At 39.4% G+C, this 21215-nt stretch overlaps 1 protein-coding gene across 1 annotated transcript in view; it reads left to right on the top strand.

The window, feature by feature from the left end:
* Positions 1-20969, top strand: part of LOC146329585 (zinc finger protein GLIS2-like) — a 40037-nt gene extending 19068 nt beyond the window's left edge. Inside the window, exons 2-7 of the mRNA XM_084714851.1 lie at positions 3697-3885; positions 5511-5704; positions 9346-9531; positions 10675-10808; positions 16282-16400; positions 19217-20969. Coding sequence (XP_084570977.1) covers positions 3720-3885; positions 5511-5704; positions 9346-9531; positions 10675-10808; positions 16282-16400; positions 19217-19896 — 1479 coding nt within the window. The 5' untranslated portion in view covers positions 3697-3719 and the 3' untranslated portion in view covers positions 19897-20969. The remainder of the gene's footprint in view (positions 1-3696; positions 3886-5510; positions 5705-9345; positions 9532-10674; positions 10809-16281; positions 16401-19216) is intronic.
* The last annotated feature ends 246 nt before the right edge of the window (positions 20970-21215 follow it).

The following is a 21215-nucleotide window of genomic DNA, read 5'->3' as shown; positions in this document are numbered from 1 at the left end:
TTATAAATGATAATATCGACCATGCATATCGGTCTCTACTAATGGCAGCTTCTGCTACCACGTAATTTTCAGGAAATCAGATTCATAAGAAGATGGTGAGTGCCGGTAAACAGAGCCGATGTTATACATAAACCAAACCGATGACTGAGGATGCGTCAGGCAGCTCTCAGGTGTGAATTGTGTGTAACAGCGTTAGTCAGAAGCAGTGTGTCACTAAAAAAACGAGAGTGTGCAATGTCAACTTTCACAGCAGCTGTCAAGCATTTGCTCGCAGGTTCGGTCCACTTCAGTGCACATTTTTTTCCTGTTTGGTTTCCTCCTGTGAGATTTTTCTGCTTTGAAGCAGATATCTGGGTCTTGAGTCATTCGGTCTAACAAGAACTTATGAGTTGAGTCATGGACCGAGGTAGCTTTTTGTCTCATGCCTCACCCAGAGTATCATACCACTACGGGTGGAAAACTACTGCAAAATCTTGTTAAGCCCCTCAGCGAAGGCCGACCACAGAAATGTAGAGGATCGCAGTAACAAACCCACATCATAATGCTTCTCAGAGCTCTTTCCCTCAGGAACTGAGCAACAACTAAAATTCACAACACAGGAATGGACCCTGCTATCATTCTCAAATTAACTGAATGGTTTTAGAAGAGGACAGGACAACAGTTAAATCTAGGTCACTGTATTTTCCGATGTCTATATTTCAAAAATGTTCGGCTGAGAATAAAGTTTTGTATGGAAAACTGTTTTAAACTGAACTTCTTTTTAAATTAAATAGATTGTGAATATAAATGTGCACTCTTCTCACCCCTATTGATTGATCAGTTGATCATCTGATAGATAATGACTTTTTTACAGTGGTCATTTTGACTTCTCAGAGTTGAAGAGCACAGGTTTTCAGCCATGACGGGGAGAATGGTGAACCAGCGTGCACATTAGCGGCACCCTGAATCTGAAGTTACTGAAAGGAATCATGCAGTCATTCATTTTATCATTTAAATTTGTACTTTTCCTCAGCCTGGAGACCTGACCAATCTGCAAGCTCATGTTTTATTAGCAGATGAGTCTGGCCACCCTCCTGTTCTGTAAGATTTCAACCCCTCCTGGATTTCTTCTGGCCAATCGGTTAAACTTTCAAACAAGGAAGGAAATATGAGTCAAGATTCTGTTTCTACATGGCCTATTTATCACCTCATATGTTTTCAGAGACATTTTAGTGCACTGTTTAGCTGTAGTTTGAGAAAGCTTCTCACCTGGCTGCAGTTTGCATGTGTTGCTCTGCACTATGCCACATATTATGTTGCTTTTATAGATTAGGTCTGTCCAGCTGGCAGAGGCATTTTGGTTGAAGCTCCTCAGAAATTGAAAATGAACTGAAAGATTCCAGACTAATTCAGACTTTAGGAAAAGACTGAAGACCCAAACTTTTTTGTGAACACCTCTGCACTTGATAGGCTGCAAAATATAGATCTAAAAAAAAAAAATAAATAAATAAAAAGAAAAATAATTCACTGTCTGTTGTCACTGACATCCTATCAGATCGAACTTAGCTTTATGAAACTTGCTCATGTGAAACTGAGTTTGACGCCCTTGATTGGTTTATGTTAATGTATAACAGTGGACTTCATGCTCCCTTGCCTCAGGGTGATGTTAGATGTTAGTTCCTACATGACGTTGTTTTACAGGGGATGGTTTTGTGTAATGGGTGCAAGTGAGTGAAGAACGTAACCCCATCAAGAAATCAGAGTAAATGTGCGTTTAGCATTCCCTGTTTCAAGAAAATCTGACACTGTTTACTTTCAGCCTCTTATTTATTTATTGATTTATAATATTTATTATATTATATTATGTTATTTATTTATTATGCAGCAACATATAAGCTGGCTTCATGTGGTTCAAGTCACACTGTTTAAATAATGATCTGCTCTCGTGACGATCTGAGTCTGTGTCTAATGTCGCTGGAATTAATTAAAAAAAACTGAACTCACCTGATTGATCAGTGTCCCACTGAGAGATACTGTGACACTGGAGATACTGGAGATACTGGAGCAGACGTATCACTACACTGTGACGATGGGGTGGGCGGGGTTGTGGGGGGAACTTCCTGTTGCGGTTAACACATGTAAGAGAGACCTGAGAGCATGTGAAGGTTACTGTTCTAGTTGTAGCCATTCAAGTCAAAGTTGGAGCAAAGCAACCACAGCTGGTTGCATAACATCTTAGTTAGATCCATGCAAGTTCACGCTAGAGGGGCGAATTATTCTGTATTCTTTCCTGAGAACTACAAGGAAAATGAAAAGCATGCAACATAAAATGCGGTTGCAGTATTTTTATGTAAAAATTACCAAAATGCAGTAAACAAAGTTCCTGAAACTCAAATTTTTCAAAATCCTCCCCATATTTGAGGTCTCAAGGTTGACATATATGGATACAGCATGCAGCATCTGAGAGTTGGACTGAATGGGTGCTGTTCAGTCACCCGTAGCTCCTGGGTTTACTTCCTGAATATGCGCAGTAGTGTTTTACCCCGTTGCCCCCGTCCACGAGTTCCCACTCGGTCCATAGACTTAACGTTGTGATGACGCCACAGACATTTTAATCTCCGGGGATCAAAAAATCATAATAGAAAGAGTCATAGTTGAGTTTGTGTTTTGAGGTGTCCTGTTAGATGTCCCCTTCATAATGGTGGCTTTTGGAGAAAATGCTTTTTGCGTCGTAGGGGAATTTCTTGCTGCAGTACTGCGAGTGTCCACTGAGAAAACTGGAGGCAAGACTGAGCAGCAGTGCCTTATCTAGGTTTATATATTACATATGTCCTCCCCACGTGCAAATGTTTCACCTAAACAAGTTCTCCCCCAGCATTATTTTGCAGGGACACTTAGCGCCCTAGATGATTCTGATTGGTTTAAAGAAATTCAAACCAGGCAGAGCGTTTTCTCCTATAGCAGAATGATCATCAGTGTGTCCTCGTCTTTCCTCAGCGCTGAGCTCTGTGGAGGTCAGTGTGAGACTTCTCTGTGTCTGGTGGATGTGTGAATACGCGGCGGTTTGCTAACAAATTCACCATATCAACTTTATGAGGTGACAACATGTCAATGTAGCGCTGCTGCCAAGTGTCCGAAAAAAATAAATCAATGCTGGTTTAAGTGCAAATCCAAAAAACACATTTTGGTCAGAGAACTGTGTAAAATTAAAAAAAAAAAGGAAAATCACTGATACCTTCAAACACACAATGAAAGCTAAATCTCCTTGCAAAGCAGAAGACAATCATCATTTTGTGCAAAACTGTAGCAAAGATCTGTTTTATTTCTGAAACACTGACACCACTGAAAATGGATATTGATTAATTACTTGCAATCGAATCGAAATTGCTGAATTGCTAAGTACAGTGTCCAAATTGCAACACCAGAACCAAATTGCAATTTTGAAAAAGAGAAAACAGTATTTTAATGAAGTACTGTAGTGCTGCAGAGATGCCCTTGACTGCAAATCTTGTTCTCCAGATAAAAAACATTTTTGTTTGGTACAGACCCCGAGAAATGTCACATCATCACGCGTTTGATTTTTTTTTCTGCTAAAATGATCATTCCCACTGATTGTATTGAACATTGCGGTTGTAATTTAATCACAGTATGACTTTTCTACCATCTCGTTCGGCTCTAATATTGACAGCTGTCTGCATGTTGGCTCTCTCTCCTCAGGTTGTCAGGAGTAACCAGCAGCCATGCTGTCAGTGGACGAGCCGCTGGACTTGAAGCTCCCCTCAGGACGGACAGACGGTCCAGTGAGATTAGGAAAGAGGGCTTGTCCCTCTTCGATCTGCGCCCCTCTCAGCGCCACACGACCACGCCTGCTATGCACAACCTTCCCTTCGCCGCCCTCCTCCCCAGGTAAGAGTTAACCAGGTAAAACTGAACTACAACGTACAGTCTCTGTGTCTCTCTCATACTCACATGACATGCCTTTTTCTGCTGCCATGATGCAGTCATCGAGACTGTCACCGTGATAATGCATTAGTATAATAAGTGAATTCCATGTTCTCACTTTCCCAGTAACTTAATAATGTAAATCCAATGAATGGTGGCTCTCCTCTGTCCTCCGATAGACGCACATTGTCCACAGATTTGTCAGTACGGCTCATAACAAGAAGAGCGTGACACTGACATGAAGCGACCAAGATAACCACAGCTTGGCCCCGGTGACCCTGAATGAATCGTATAACTTCACACTTTCCCAAACTCTCAACAATGTGCAGAATATCTAATGTGTGTTTAATAATGCCCTTTTGCCCTCTCAGTTGTTCCTCCCGTGACCCTCTTTAGTTCAGTGGAGCTAAATGTGTCAGGGCAGACTGTTAGTGCTCCCCATGTATGCCCCTCGAAAAATGATGTGTCCTGAGGCCACAGAGGCCTTGATGCCCTGCCCTCACCACCCCAGCTGTTTTCGCCGTTTCCTCCTCTGGACCTTCCCTGGCAGTACAGTTTTAGACACCAGTGTTGTTTGTAAAGATTCTGAATTCTTATGAACTGCTGGAAAACAGAACTAATCATGACCACAGTTTGATAAATTAGTCAACTATTAAAACATGAAACTCAACATATAAAGTTGTGCATTGCTCATATATGTAGCGACGCCTGCGAGTTAGTTCAGGCAGTCAACATGAGCTGCACTGCAATCACATGTGACACGCCTCGCTCTCTGTAGTACATACCAAACGCACCCCTCCAGTCTGGCGCTCTATTTAAACTGCTGAAACTTCCCATCTCTCCCTCTGCCCGTCAAGGCCATCAGCGTCACTGCCTGTTCATTCAGCCCCAGCATCCACCTGCAGGCTCCGACAGGGCGTCAAAGATATGTGTTCATCACTCCTCAATATCTCTGTAAATATAATCTGTGAGGAGCGATGAGGCTGGAGGCTAGACGCCAAACGCTAACTTTGTTCTGCTGCAATAAACAATCTAAAACATGAGTCGTCTGACTGAAATATAGTAAATATAATATAAAAAACTTTGATAAACTCACAAAATTAGCAACTATTCAAACACCTAGCAGCGTAAGACCCAAGAGTTTTTTAGGAAAAAAAAAGGGCAGAAAGGAGAGTCACACTGGTCTCACAATAGTCAGGTGGTTCTACGCTTCTATGCACTGAAAAGCCCCAAAAGAAAAGGAGGAGAAGGAAAGCTTCGTTTTCGTTTTGCCTCCATCGTTTTGGTGCATGGATTTTTTTCTTTTGTTGTTGGTTGGTAGGTCTTTGCAGGATTACATTGTGAGAATTTGGCTCTAAATTTTCAGAAGTTTGGCTCAGGCTCAAAATTGGTGACAGAAATGACAGAAGAATTCACCCTGTTTCTCTCACGATTGTCAACTTTAGTCTCAGAAAGCCCAAAATCACACAGTGTAAAGGGATCTTAACTGTTTTTCAGTGGTTCAACATGAAGCAAATTCACTTGGAGGTTCGCCCAAACTGTAAGAAAGGGCTTGAAGATATCATTCCACTCTCTTATCTTCAATCCAGATTCCCAGTCTCCCTCTCAAGAACGACCCGGGTCCTGCTTCAGCCCTCCAGCCATGGACCTCAGCATGTCACCCGCCTCCCGCCACGCCGCCTCCCTCTCCCCGTCTCCCTCCTCCCCTTCCTCCCTCTCCCCTTCCTCGCCCCTGGAGTCCCCTCACACCAGCAGCAGCCCTCAGCCGCATCTCTTCTCACAGGTCAGTCCGCATTTTTTCACAGACAGACGATGCGTCTTGAAACAGAAGTTGTCAAGTTTCACAAATGATTTCTACTCACATTTAAAGAGTCTTACGGGCCTCTGGCATTACTCATGCAAGTAGTAATAGTAGAGTTTTTATTAGTGAGAGGAAATGATCTCATTTTGGTAATCACAGCATGCAGTGTTGCATGTTTTGGTGAAACGGGCTCCTGAAATGAATTTTAGTGCAGTCACTTTACTTTTACTGGAATGATCTGACTATAAAACTGCATCAAATTACTAAAACTTCAGCCTGTGATTTCATATCAGTTACGGATACGATCAGACTGGCAGGTGCAAAGTACATTTAAACACAGAGCAGAGATGGAAAGACGAAGAGAGATGACAAAGTAATTCTCAAAAACATTGAAATGAATACAGCGTAGTTTTATGAGTATATTTTCAAGTCTGTACTTTCACTTTTACTAAGTATTTATTACACCATGTAATCTACTTAGTTGCTTTCAAAATCATAACTGAACACCGAGTACAAGTTGAATTTTTGTCCAGACTTTTCTTCTGCATTTTTGTCATACCATTTTCATGTAGTTGGTGGGAATTACAAAGCAGCATGTTTGAATTTTCTCTGACTTTATTCGCAAGTCTTGTTTTTATGCAAGTAGGTGGTAATTACCATTTCATATATTTGAACTTTATTTGAAATTCTGCAAACTTAATATGTTACTTGGTGATTACCACCCACTACATGAAAAGGGTACCTGCTAATTATAACATAATTAACTCTGGAATTTGGGGTAATTTCTTAAGAAATTTCAAATACATTACTTGGTAATTGCCACCTATTTACAAAGTAACTAATACTAGTAGTTTTTGAGTTGAGTACTTTTACTTAAGTATTTTTGTAATACCAGTGCTTTTACTTGTAATTGAGTAATATATTGGTAATGTAACGGTACTTGTACTTGAGTATAAAGTTTCAGTACTCTTTCCACCACTGGAGAAGATGCATTACAAGCATTTTTATATAATTTATAAAACCATATCAATCAGACCCCATATAATTAAAGAAATGACAGCTGTGCCAGCTTTTTTTTTTTGCCAGAAGAAATTAATTTATCAAAAGTCTAAGAACAATCTGTCGCTATGGGTGAAATGAATAGTTTGACATCTTATGAAATATGTCTTGCAGAGTCATGAGCGTCTAGTTTTAGTTAAAAGTGTTGGTGCAAGATTAAAATGTTCTACTTTAACATCTGAATGTGTTGTTTCCTGCAACATAGAGCCTTCAGTCATGACCAGCAAAGCTGCTCAGCTTATATTGCGCATGAAAATACACTGTATTAGTTTTTCATTGTGCTGCACTTTCAGAAGTGAGTGACAGAAAATGAACTCAGATGCAACCATGTGCTGCATGCTGCCGTAGAAACTGAGCACCTCCATCGGTAATCAATACACTCATTAGGAAACCATCATCAAACTAATGACTAACAGCAGTCAACATCAGATAAGCCTATCATACTTTAGCAGTTACCTAGTGTTTGTAGTTGTACCAAAACATCAACCAGTTTGAATGTGACTGAATCTCCACTACATTAAACTCCCTTTAAGAAATATTAAGAATTCAGTGCATGTCTGTAAAAGCATTTAACTCCTGAAAGACAAGATTAAAGTCGTCATATGTCGACAGTCTTCTCGTCAATTCGGCATCAATAAAATCCATAAATGTAAAAACAAAACAAACTTAACATTTTGGATTTTGTGAAATGGCAGGCTAAGATTTCTAACTTAAATAAGTGCTGGTTGGTGCTTATTTGCTGAAAACAGCTGCCTGCAGCGGCTCAGAATGATGCTGGGGTGAATTTGGGCCGGACAGCTACACAATGAGCTTAAATTCACTGTACAGCAAAGTCGAGGGGAGCTGCAGATTCAGGTGATTATTCTCTGCAGGTTCATCTCCAAAAGTGATTCCTTTTAGTTTGTTGCATTGGATTCATGTGATCATTTGATAGATTGTTATTAAAATTAAGGATACAGGCATTTTAAATTCAAACCCTTCTGTTTCATAAAGGAAGCCCGTTGTGTTTAAGGTGTGTATCTTCACGTCAGCAGTCACTCTTGTCCATAACCACGGTCTTCTCAGAATAATCCAGCCAGCCGCTGATTGTGGCTGAATGTGCTCCACTCTTCTTCAACAGGACTGAATTGAATTGGGATCCTGGGAGTGAATCTAATTTGTTGCTGCAGTGTCTGCACATCGCGCACGCAGCCGTCCGTCCAGCGACTCCCTCTAAATCAAATTGTAGCCATGCTTGAACGGTAAAGCACGAAACACACAGCTTCTTTGTTGGAGCATCAAATCTCCCCTCTTGGCCCAGATTCGTCTTTTTAACTCAGAAAGTACAGATTTTAAATGATCTAACACATTAAAAACCCTAAACTGTGAGAGCCGCTCAATATGTCCTCCAGACTTACTTCAAATATCTCTTTGAAAGTGTTTAGCAGCAGCTTTTCATCCATAATTCACTGAGCTGACCAGCATGGATTATCTTTAGATCTTTAGAAATACGTTGAATTCACCATACATTCATTTTTAAACCAAAAGCAGCAGTATTTAGTCAAGTAGCACTTAAACAACAATTCTCACTATATTAAATGGATCATAAAGCTCCGACAGCAGTGATTATCCTCAAAGTAAAGAAGACAAAGTAGTAATATTTCAAGAGTAGAGGCAGCAGATTCCACAGCACCAAAACTATAATTTTATACTATCATTTCCTCCTATTACCACTGATAAATCATTCCTTTTTTCAGTCAGGTCAAAGGTGAGATACCACAAGGTTCAATACTCAGCCCAGTCCTTTTCTCACTGCAGCATCAGACATACAAACATTTATTTTACTGCTTTCACAGTGTAATCCTGACATTTTCCTGCAAAGTGCAAAACAGCCTTGTCACTTTAAAATGTGTTGATCATTGTCAGCACTAGATATGCTGCAGTAGTGACATCAAATGTGAACAAAAGTTTTTTTTTCTCTCATCCAGTATTGTATAAGTAGCTGGTATGATTTTTGAATGTTGTCTGATCTTTGAGAAATAAAAGAAGGTCTAACAACCTGTGTCTCTTTGTTAAAAATGCGAAATAAAACAGATTTTTGTTTCCGTCACTCTTATCTAGTTAATATTCTGTAGTAAAAAGTGAAGATTTACTAAAACTAAAACCTTCAATAGAAGATTAAGATCAGTTTAAAGCCAATTTGTAAAACATTTTACTGATCTATGTAATTGTTTAGATTCATATCCAGTAGATAAGACAGCTGCAAATGGGAAGCCAGACAGAAAACAGTCACAGAAATTCCATAAAAGTTATCTAACCATTGACATGGGACTCGTTGCAGTATCTTAGACAAGAGATCCAGTTCACATAGCAGTCAATGTTAAAATCTGATGTTTTATAGACGTATCTCCCCGCAGTGGGAGCTTTGCAGAAATCCCTAATATCTCTGCATTAGAACCATAAGTTGGAGGTTGACATGAGCAGTTTTTCCCACTTGGTTTCTTGTAATTACAGTCGGAATGACATGACGTGAGGCCTGTGGGTTGTTTTTATTTTTTTATCCTTTCTGTCTTCTTCTCTTTCAGGAACAGGCTCGTCATCGAGGCGTGGAGGGCGGAGCTTCGCCGCAGGGTTATCCGTTTTATCTGCCGATTGGAAGTCCACCGAGGGCGTACAGCTTTCCCTCCTCCATGTTCATTGGTCAGAACAGAGAGAAGCAAGTTTCACCTGAGCCCTCATTGGACGGGCAGCTGGCCTGCCGCTGGATGAAGGTAAATACAATTCTGAAAACAAACAACAGACAAAAAAAGGAAATCAAAGCAGACTGAGGGGCACGTGTCAGGGTTTTTAAGACATTTACAGTTGCAGTTATGCAACTAATGCATTTTGCATTATTTATACATCATTGTCTTCACTTTACAATGATCTCACACAAAATACAGCAAGAATCTCAGTTGAGTCTTCAGCTCATTAATCAAAAACAATAAGTCAACAATCAGACGTGCTGAATTTCTGCTTTAAGAAAATCACAGAGGACTGAGAGAAAAGGATTCTAAGTATTAGTCTGACCACAAGGTGGAGCTGAGAACAAAATAATTCATCACTGGGAGTCAGAAAAGGAAAGATAGAGGATGATGATGGCTTATAATTACAATATTAAAAAATGATGCTTAAATTATTAGTTGAAAAACAGTTAAGACAGTTGATTAGTTCATATAGCCAATTATCAAACAGAAAAAAAACCCTAAATATCCATGTGTTCCTGAGGATTCACTGCTTTTCTCATTAGAAATTTAATATTTCAGGGTTTTGGATCATTGGTCATTTACAAAAAACACTAAAAGTGTGACCTGGGCTTCTTGGAAAGTGCTACAATATATTCTGAAATATTAAAGACTAAACAATGAATTATTTTTTTTTACAAAACAAAAACTCAAGCAGCGTGTACACAGGACATTCTGTATGAAAGGAAAGTTGCAATAAGTCACAGATGAAACAAAAAAGTTACCGTAGAATTGAATAAGGTCTTCATTTAAAGTGTTTTAAGAAAATATAAAATGTTTGTGTTTAATGCAATCAGTCCAGTCAGTACAATTATGATACAAGTGAAACATATTTTTTTAAATAATAAAACTCAATTTCTTTTCTATTTATTTGTTTTGTTGGACAGTGTGCAGTTAAAAAATAGAAATGTCACCTTTTCATGCACCGTATCATATTACATCTGTAGTCCCTCAGCAGCTCAAAACAAAGAAACAGCACAATAACTTAATACAGTTAGAAAGTTAGAAACAACTTAACATAAAACACGTCAGATGTGTGGAATCACTGCTAAACTTGTCAAAAACAAGTTGAAGCTGCAGCAGTCATGCACGCAGCACCACTGATCGTCCGCGTCCTCCTCCACCCTGCAGTGCCACCTGCTGTTCGACTCGCTGCAGGACCTGGTGGATCACATCAACGACTTCCACGTCAAGCCGGAGAAGGATTCCGGTTACTGCTGTCAGTGGGAGGGCTGTGCTCGTAACGGGAGGGGCTTCAATGCCAGGTATGTTAACGCCAGCATCACATGAAATACCAGCTAATCTCATGACAAACACACACACTGGTGAATGACGCTCTCCTACTGTGTACAGAAGTCTCATACATAATGACTGGCTTGTTTTAACTAAATAAATATAACAATATTAGATTAAAGAGATGTAGTTTTAAATGTTATGTTTAATCTGAAGGGTTTCTTTTAAGCCGTAAAAACCCCTTTTAATCGATATTACAAACTCAGCTTTATTGTTGACTTATTTTTGGATTAACTGATCTATATTTTAGTTTATAATAGTCATTAAACAGGGAAATTGTCCACCATCAGCACCTCAGAATGACGTCTGGAAATCACTCATGTAATGATAATAATTTTATTTACTTACCAGCACTTAGCAGAGGTTAAGAAGGGAACTCTACAAGGAAAAAAAAATACAAAATCATAGACTCATGCAATGTGAGAAAAGTTTGTTCACATTATTTTTTTTTTCCAGATTTGACGTACCCTAAAGCTCATGTCACACAAATCAAACTTTCTCTAATAGCAGGGAACTTTTCATTCATTCATTCATTCATTTTCTGTAACCACTTATTCCGTAAGGGTCGTGGGGCTGCTGGAGCCTATCCCAGCTGACATTGGGCGAGAGGCGGGGTTCACCCTGGACAGGTCGCCAGTTCATCGCAGGGCTGACACATAGACAGACAACCACTCACACTCACATTCACACCTACGGGTGATTTAGAGTCACCAATTAACCTAGCATGCATGTCTTTGGACTGTGGGAGGAAGCCGGAGAACCCGGAGAGAACCCACGCAGACACGGGGAGAGCAGGGAACTTTTGATTGTTTTTAATCAAACCAACTGTCTATTGCACATTGATCTAAGAAATCCAAACAAAAGTTAACAAAAGTTAAAGAGGTCAAACAGCTGATCTTAAATATGACCTTAAGATGGAGGCTGGAAAGGATTCTGAGAAAAACTTTGTACTGTTGTGCGTTAAAGTGGCGAGCGGTGAAACAACACAGGAGAGCTTTTCAACTCTGCACCAGAGAAGTAGCTCGGGCTTTTGGAAAAGTTTACGTCACTTAAAGAAGTCAAGACACTAATTACAGGGATCATCTCTCAACGGTTGTTCTCTCAACAGATGATGACAACTGATGGCCTCTGAACTTTTTGATGACAGGTTGAAACCAGTTAGGCTGGTTTAATCATGTCGCAGTCTAGCTGAGAATCAACTGAACGATTCTGAAAACCTAGATTTAGAACCTGAGATCACATCATCAAATTACAACAACAAACCCACAGCTGGTCCAGTTGAGTTTACAGCTGATACTCAGCATGTGTGAGCTGCACTGCTATAGACAGAACATTTAAAAATGGAGTCTGTCACAGTTACTAATTACATGGTAAAGTAGCCAGTAACATAATCCAAGTATCACAATATTAAAGTAGTGTAACTTGACTACTGTCCTAACTTTTGGATTACCTTAATATAAAACATGGTGAGTGTTTTTAGGGCTACAACTAACAAATATTTGATTTGATTGATATGCAGGTTATTTTCTCCATTAACTGATTAGTTGTTTGGTCCATGAAAGGTCAGAAAAAGGTGAAAAATGCTGATCAAAGCTCAAATGCCTTGTTTTGTCCACAACTCAAAAATAATCAGAAAATATTCACATTTAAGTAGCTGAAATCAGAGAATTTTGACTTATTTAAATAAAAAAAAATTACCAACCATCTATTATCAATATAGATGCAGATTAATTTCATGGTCGATTATTAGTTTGTCCAGTTGTTCCTTCCTTTGTTGTGTGTATCAGACGTGGGCCAACAAAGGAGGACTCAGATGCAGGACTCAAAACACGAGGTCTTTAATGGGAAAGGTGGTCGGTACACAGTAGATCAGTCCAAGACTCAAGCAGAGGTATCAAAAGGCAGCAGGCAAAAACAGGGTCCAAAATGCAAAAGACGGGTCAAAAACTAAGAGATCTCTAAGAATGTGGCTGGAACACACTCACAAACAACTGAGACAAACTGACAACAGACAAGGAGGAGGAGGGGCAATGAGGGCCAGGTGAAACCAATCAGGGTGGGGTAGGCAATCACACGGGAGGGAAACACACAGGGGCAGGAAGTAAAGTACCTGAAACAAGAGACGGGTGGAGGAAGGGTGAGCACCAAATAAAACAGGAAGCACAGAGAGAAACTGAAAACAAGGATGACATGACCTCAGCGGAACCTCAGGGTGTAACAGTGTGCAGTTTATTGATTGATTGATTGATTGATTGATTGATTCCATTCCGAGTCCATGATAATTAATTGATAACCAGTGGTGGAAAGAGTACTAAAAATCTGTACTCAAGTACAAATACTGTTACATTGCTAAAATATCACTCAATTACAAGTAAAAGTATTGGTGTTCGAAATGTACTTCAGTAAAAGTACAAAGTATTTGTCTGAGAAACTAGTATTAGTTACTTTCAACTGCTGATGTCACAGTCACCTCTCCAAACTAGGGTTGTAAATTTTGTGCCTTTTTTCCAACCAATGGCTGAAAACAACTGATTAATCATTAATCATTTATAAGATACATTTTCCTAAATCTTCCTGCCGCAGCATTTCGTTTTGTTTTTTTAGTTGTATGTCTTCATTTTCATCGGCTCGTTTGTGATCAGATCACCTGATTGGCTACAAAATGCAGATGAAAGGTTTGGATATAAATTCAAATTGTACTCAGTACTCAACTATGAATTTGAAAGTAACTAAGTAGATTACATGGTGAAATAAATACTTAATTACAAGTAAAAGTACAGACATGAAAATCTACTCTTAAAAGCACAATTACCCCCCAAAACTACTTAATTAAAGTAATTTGAGTATTTGTAATTAGTTACTTCTGCCCCTGTTGATAACTGTGTGCACTGTGCATGTTAGTTTATCGTTCTTTATTGTAATTCTCCCCTCTTTTACTAAATGTGTCTGAAATCCAGATTAGATAATCCTGTTACTTGTACTCCCCATCTGTCTTTATCTGCGTTGGCTGGACAATGTTTGATCGGTGCAAATGCAAATGCTTGGCCCCTCTTCAGTCACACACCTCAACACGGGAATAACAAACAGGTTCCTGTTTCCTGATGACCTGTGTGTGTGCACGGTGATAAGGACGCAGTCATTCACAGATGCAGTCTGAGGTCAGGCCATGAAGTGCTCCTGTTTGGTAAATATTAAAAAACACAAAAGGCATTCAGTTTAAACTGTTAAGACATATTTAACAGCTGATATATCCTGACATTTGAGAGGCTGCGGCCAGATATTTTCTTACTTGATATGTAATTAAGCATGAACAAAGTACCAAAATAGTCATCAGCGTTTTGTCAATTAACTTAAGGGTGGAATAAGCGATTCTGGAGAGTCTCATTACCAGATCAGGAATGAGACTCAACAACAAAGGGTTGGGAAACTTTGGGAATCTAATAATTTAATTTGATTCTTTGGCATCCGATTCTTGATTGAATGAACAGAAAAAGGATCTGCTGCTGCCGTCTGATACTGCTGATCACTTCCGCTCCTGTGGGTGATGGCTTAGAAGGTAGTTAAACCCAAAATCAAAATTACATAGTTTTCCAATGGCTTGTAGCGCTATTTATTCATCTAGATTGTTCTGGTGCGAGCTGCAGAGTTTTGGTGAAATCGGCTAGAGAGATGTCCCAAAAAATACATTTAAAAAAATCAAAACCGGTGTCTCTTTCAAGACATCATGACCCAAATACTCAAGATAATCCACAGACCTCGATGTAAGCAGTTTCATGTAGGAACTATTTAATTTCTAGTAGACAAAAAAAAATAGTTCTGGTAGATTCTACTGCAGAAAGAAAGTAGTAGAAGTAGTAGTGAAAAGTAGTTTCCACATGAAACTATCATGCTATTTCCGGTCTTGTTGTTTTGCTGTATCAGACTGATTTCTGCGTTCTTTTAGATGTGTGCTTCTGCTTTGCATGATTTAGTGTCTAACAATGCAGCATCATGTTGTCTTTAGTCCTGTGAAAACAGTAAAATCTCTCATTTATTTGTTGTGCATGTTTTGTTTTATGGGCGTCTGTGTTGCATGTTTTAAATAGTACTCAACAATGTAGTATAAGGACCTTCTGATGATGTTTCGCTTAATATTAATATTCTTTCTAGTTTTTATTAAGATCAGATCAGATAAATCTCCTTTAGGAGAAATTTGTCTTGGACTTTTGAGAGAAGACAGGCGACCCGACCACACACATGCACAAACAAACTACAGTTAACATACAGTATCACCACCAGAGCCACACATCCAAAAAAAGCAAACACCCAAGAGTATTACACAACGCCATAAATCGAACTGGTTGCACAAACGTCCTGTACAAAACTATTGCACAAATTCCCTACACACGTATTATTGTTCTGCATGCTTATAAACGATAAGTGATGAGTAACTTTGTTATTTTAATCTTATATTCTGTTTTTTAGGGTGGCTTTGTAACATCTGTCCAGGGACTACAGATGACAAACAGGCTCTTGGCAAACATTTACAGCACCGTCCCTGTTGAATAAACCAATAAAAATTAATGAATGAATAAAAAGTTGAAGATGAAGTTCAGGGAGTTTGGCTGCACAGCAGGAGTTTGTACACACTGACTGATCAGTGCGGTTAAACAGTAATTATCTGTACATGTTAGTGAGGGTCCAACAATCACAGTTTTCATAAGAGAGCAAGGGAACATAAACCAAGAAACAGGTGTAAGAAGTGGTGAAATAGCTGTGTGAAGACAGAGGACACTTAATTTGTCATCATATGCATACAACAAAATTGTGTTTGGTAACTCTCAGACCAGCAGCAACAAAATAGAGGGAAAAAACAAGAATAAGTACGTAAGATACAAGGAAAAATGGATAAAAAATGAATAAAAAGATGAAACAAGCATAATAAGAGAGATAAATGTTATGAGGTAGCATCTTCCATCAAAATAAAGGCTATTTGATGAGGCAGGTGAACAGTGCAGTTTAAAAAAGACAAACACCAGTGAAAAAGTAAAGGTCAATAATGGTCAGTAATAGCACAAAACTACACAAAGAGGAACCAGTCAAAACCACGCCTGTCAAGAAGACGTTTCATCCACCCATGTAAATGACCCCGGACTGTATGCAAAGCATTGCAACACAAGAATACCAGTTTCCTGGTTCATGGACTCTTACTGTGTGTTGTGTCAGAACTGAGGCCAGTTGTTAGACTGGTTCATGACATTTCAGATGGATGCTCACAGTTCTAGCAGCTTTCTGTGGCGACACAACTGGTTGTAGTTCAAATATTACCAGCCACGTCCTCAGAACCGAACACCGAACATGCTAAAAGCAACGTACCGTGTGTGTGTGTGTGTGTGTGTGTGTGTGTGTGTGTGCATGCGTTGTGTTCTATAAACACATTTTCAAAAATTCTTTCATGTTTTCTAGGTATAAAATGCTGATTCATATCCGCACACACACCAATGAGAAGCCGCACCATTGCCCCACCTGTAACAAGAGCTTCTCACGTTTGGAGAACCTGAAGATACACACCCGCTCACACACAGGTGAGTTCTTGAGTGACAGGCAGCTTTAAAGGATTAGTGACAGCAAAAGGACCAAAACCCGAACCACTAATCTACCACTACTATTTATCATTGTATCCAAAGCCTGATACATGTCATTCCTTATTAATTAAAAATACACGTCAGACACACCGTTGAGCTCGGTGACACACTCCTGGATGTTTCCATGAACATGACGGGTGAATTTCTCTTACTGTCCAGTGTGACTTTATTGTAATGACATCAGCTGTTTGTGCTTATTATTCAACGTTTTACTAAAAGAAAACAGGTCAGTTTTAGATCCACTTTGTTATTTTATCGACAGATGTATCAGCCTATAGTTGTATCAGCATATGGTGTCCAATATAGTCCTATATGAAAACTTTTTTTTTTAACAAAACATAATGCAGATTGTTTTTATTTGTTAGCTTTATAGCATCATTCTGTGTATATTCAAAAGTTATTCTTATTTCAAGTTAAATAAATACATATATTTTGCTCTGTTTGTGTTGTTTTAGATATAATTATTTATAATTATTAAAAGTAGTGTTGAAAGTTAACTATTTTAGTGCCTTTATATCATGATTGGACGAGTTTTTGTTAAACTGTATAATATCTTTTCTCCATTACATATATTTCTCACAGCTGTTGACCACTTGTGAACAAAAGTGTTTCTGCATACATTCTCAACTGATATATTGATACCTAATTTTTTTACTCCCATTCTTAAAGCAGGTGTTTTATGGAAGGGACTTTTTTTTTTACAGTAAAAACTTTGCTCGCACCATAACTGAGGCTCTTTTTCTGATTCGCTTTGATCTACCGGCACAGTCGGCACACGACATTTACTCAGTAACATCTGAGCTGCTCGTTGTTTCGTTCCCTCGATGTCAAATATTGGCGTTTGTGGTCCATAAAGCGTCCTGAACACAGTAAGATAATGAGAAAATGAAGAAATACCGGCAGAGGGCAGGACACACTTGCGTGAACCATAACTTTTTTAGAAATATCTTGCATGTTATGCCTTAATTACGCGTGATGAAGTGATCTTTCACTCTTTGGGAAAGCAAAGGAAATTGTCATTTTAAAAAAAAACTGATGTGCAGCAACTTTTAGGCATGATGCCATTAGTTTTTTTTGCTTGTTTTTCTGACAACAGGAAAGTGACGCACAACCAATCTGTTATGGTTCAGATGACTGATTAAGATAGATAAGAGTGGAATAAACAAAACCTTTAAAATGTGTTGTGTGAAATATTTCAACAGTGGAGTTTTCTTCTATTAACTTTAGTTTGAAATCTGCACCCAAGTTGCCTTATAAACTTTTCTTAATTTTTGTTGCTGGCAGAGAGTGTTGGGGGTTTTTTGTAGTCGTGTAGTTTGGGTGTCTGTGTGGAAACTGTTTTGTGTTTAATTCCTGCTGGTGCTGCCAGGGTCAATTCACAGTTTCCTCTCTTCAATTCCTCTCTTATCGCTTTTTCAAACAGTTAATCACCTCTGCAGAATGAACCTCTGTGATTGTGTGGCTGATGTTTGTGTTATGCTGTGATGACTTCATGTTTTGTAGGAATTGCCAGCATCTACACCGGATGAACAACTGTTCTTTAGTCGCGAACTTTACTTCAGCAGCAACTCAAGATTGACCTTTCAGTTTTTACTGAACTGTCTCAGTTTCTCAGTTTTAAATTTGGTACAAACTTGTAGGGTTGAATTGATCTTTCATCCATCATCAGGTCAAAATGTATTTTTGTGTATAATGTTGGTTTATGACCAAATATCTAAATTAAATTAATGTAATTTCTGTAAATTAAAAGCTCCTGCTGATATGTATGTGTTTACACACCCTTCACAGGTAAATAAACACTGTCCTGCACAGTACAATAGTGAAACATCTTCACTGTATTGGACTCATCTTAAGTATTAGTACACACAGCTTGTGCACATATGGATTCATGTATTTACACAGCAGCAGCCCATGCAAATGCAGATAGATTAATAACTTTACTTGGTATAAACAGCTTGAGCAAATATCCCAAGGCTTTATGCCAACCGCCTGGTGACCTTTGCATAATTGTTTGCCTTTTCAATTTCTCGTTGTTCTCGTCCAATGTTCCTGTCTGTGTCCACACAAAACTGCCGTCTGTCACATCTGAGCTCATTTAGGGGCAGTAAAACAGATGTGCAGCGGCAGAAAACTGAACATTCAGCAGTCACAGTGACCATCTGAAGATTATAACGTTATCTAATCTCATGGTTTGTTATCCTATTTTATTGTGTGTTTTCTGTGTGCTCGCCTAATATTTAATATACAAAATGTACAGCATGTAACAAAACAAAAAATAACATGTCTAGAATGCATTATAAACACTTACAATGTGTTATAATTTGCTCATAGCTCATTATAGTTATAAGGACTTATAAATGTTTATATAGTGTTATAACAATAATCAGAACATTATAAAGCATTTTGTAATGACTTATAAGGTCAAATATCATAATTGACTGGTATGTGCTTTTTGCAAGGATCATAGTGTTTTGTAATAGAATAACCAGAACCTGTAACCCTTTAAGAATGGCTAAGAAAAGAAAAAAACACTAGCAGGAATATGATTACAAAAGTAATGTTAATTGATTATATGAATAATCAGCATCAATAGAATTCAAATGAGGAAAAAGAATATTATAAATTCACATACCTATACCTATTCAAACCAGTCTTCTCTGTCTGTTTGTATTTTTTCTGTAATTAAATGATTTATTCATTCCTCTATCCCTCTGACAGTTGTGTAATTTGTTCTCTCTCTCTTTTCCCTCCTCCAGGAGAGAAACCCTACATCTGCCCTTATGAAGGCTGCAGCAAACGTTACTCCAACTCGAGCGACCGCTTCAAACACACCCGCACCCACTATGTTGACAAGCCTTACTACTGCAAGATGGCGGGCTGCCTGAAGCGCTACACGGATCCAAGCTCACTACGCAAACACATCAAGGCACATGGGCACTTTGTTTCCCAGGAGCAAGGCGCCCCGAACAGGCTGGGAACTGTTCCGGGCCTCGCCGTGGACCAGAGCTCCGCTAAATTGCCACCTGTAGGCGGGGCCCACATCATCATCCCGGGGGCCGCTGCGGCTCTTCTTGGAGGACTGGGGACTTCTTTGCCTCTCTCTGCTTTCTGCCATGCCAGAGCCCTGGGCCACCACGGGGCGCCGCTCTTCCCCCTGGGCGGAGCAGGAGGCGGCGGCATGGGGCCGCTCGGACTCGCGGACTCTCCTCTGTTACACTTTGGACTCTCAGCTGCCTCGATGTTAGGGCTGGGAGCTCTGAGAGGTCTTGGACAGATGGCAGGGAAGGAGACGGAAGGTGAAGAGGAAGAGGAGGAGGGAGAGGAGGGGGAAGTGCTGAACCTGTCTGCAGGGGTGGGGCCCAGACGAAGTGACCCTTTATCCTGGGTGGTTGTTCCCCCGAGGGCCCTCCTACTCAAACCAGCTGTTGTCAGCTAGGATGTGTCAGCAATACAACCAGGGAGTGTGTGTTTGTATTTGCATGGATGTGTGTGTGTGTACTCACAGACATACATGTGATTATGATGAATGTGTATGTGTGTTTGTGTGTGTGTGTGTGTGTGTGTGTGTGTGTGTGAGGGATCAAAGGTCGATATCTCCTGCAGAGCCATAAAAAGCACTTCAGTCATTCCAGCCCAGAAACAACTGAAGAAAAACTGAAAGACTGATAACTACAGAAGTCTTTGTGTTGACTTTACAAAACCTGAACAGCCTTTGGGTGTTGGGTTGCAAAAGGTTTCAGAACCATTCAAGTTTCACCTGGCTTAAGCTTTAAAGGGTCAGTTCACCCAAATTACGAAGAAACTCCTTGCGGTCCATTTTTATCCTCAGATTTTTGCTGGAAACAGCAAAGAACATTTGGACATTTGATACAGCTGTGAAATTCAAAGTCCCAGTTATCTGGATCATCCACAGACATCAATGTGAATAGTTTCTTTATTTGAACCACACAACGAGCCACGCTAAGGATAGAAATACCAGTAGGCAGAGGTGGACTTGAGTTATATGACAAATTATCACAAATCTAATGAATTTAGACTCAATTTGACATTGTCACCTCAACTTGAACTTAAAAAAACAATGACTCGTCTCTTCACTTGGACCTGAGACTTGAAAATGCGTCATACCTGCCCCCAGCCCTCAAGATTAAGAAGCATGTATGTATCTAAAACGTGTGCCATAAATCTGATAATTTCCTGAATCAACCAGCAAGTTGATCCTTAATTCCCAGATTAATTTTGTTTGGTCCAGACTGAAATATCTCAACAACTGTTTGATCGAATTTCCATTAAATTTTGTACGGACATTCATGGCCCCAAGAGGATGAATCCTACTGACTTTGGTGACCCCTGACTTTAGCTCGGCAGCATTTCATTTCAACCAGTATTTGAACTCATTTCGACAGTAGCCTATTTGCAGAAATGACATGAACCTCAGTTATTCCTACTGTCTGGTGTTAAAACTGTTAGCATGCTAAAATTCTAAACTAGACTCTTAATCCTGTTGCAGTGTCAAGTTCTGTATGCAGTATATTGAGGTGATGGCAGATACTTGTGTCAAGTTTTATTTGTATAACACCAAATCATAACAGTAGTCCTGTGGCACTTTTCATACAGAGCAGGTCTAGACTCCACCAAGAGCAAGCACTATGACGACGGTGGCAAGAGTTGAACCACAAAATCACATCTATCTGCATGTCTTGATGTGTGACTTGGGTGAACTGACCCTTTAAATATTCCTTGATTCACCTGTCTCCT

The sequence above is a fragment of the Lutjanus erythropterus genome, chromosome 3 (assembly GCF_056507025.1).
Source record: "Lutjanus erythropterus isolate fLutEry1 chromosome 3, fLutEry1.hap2, whole genome shotgun sequence".
NCBI lineage: Eukaryota > Metazoa > Chordata > Actinopteri > Lutjaniformes > Lutjanidae > Lutjanus > Lutjanus erythropterus.
Note: the sequence above shows the minus strand (reverse complement) of the source record. Positions and strands in the feature narration are given on the sequence as shown.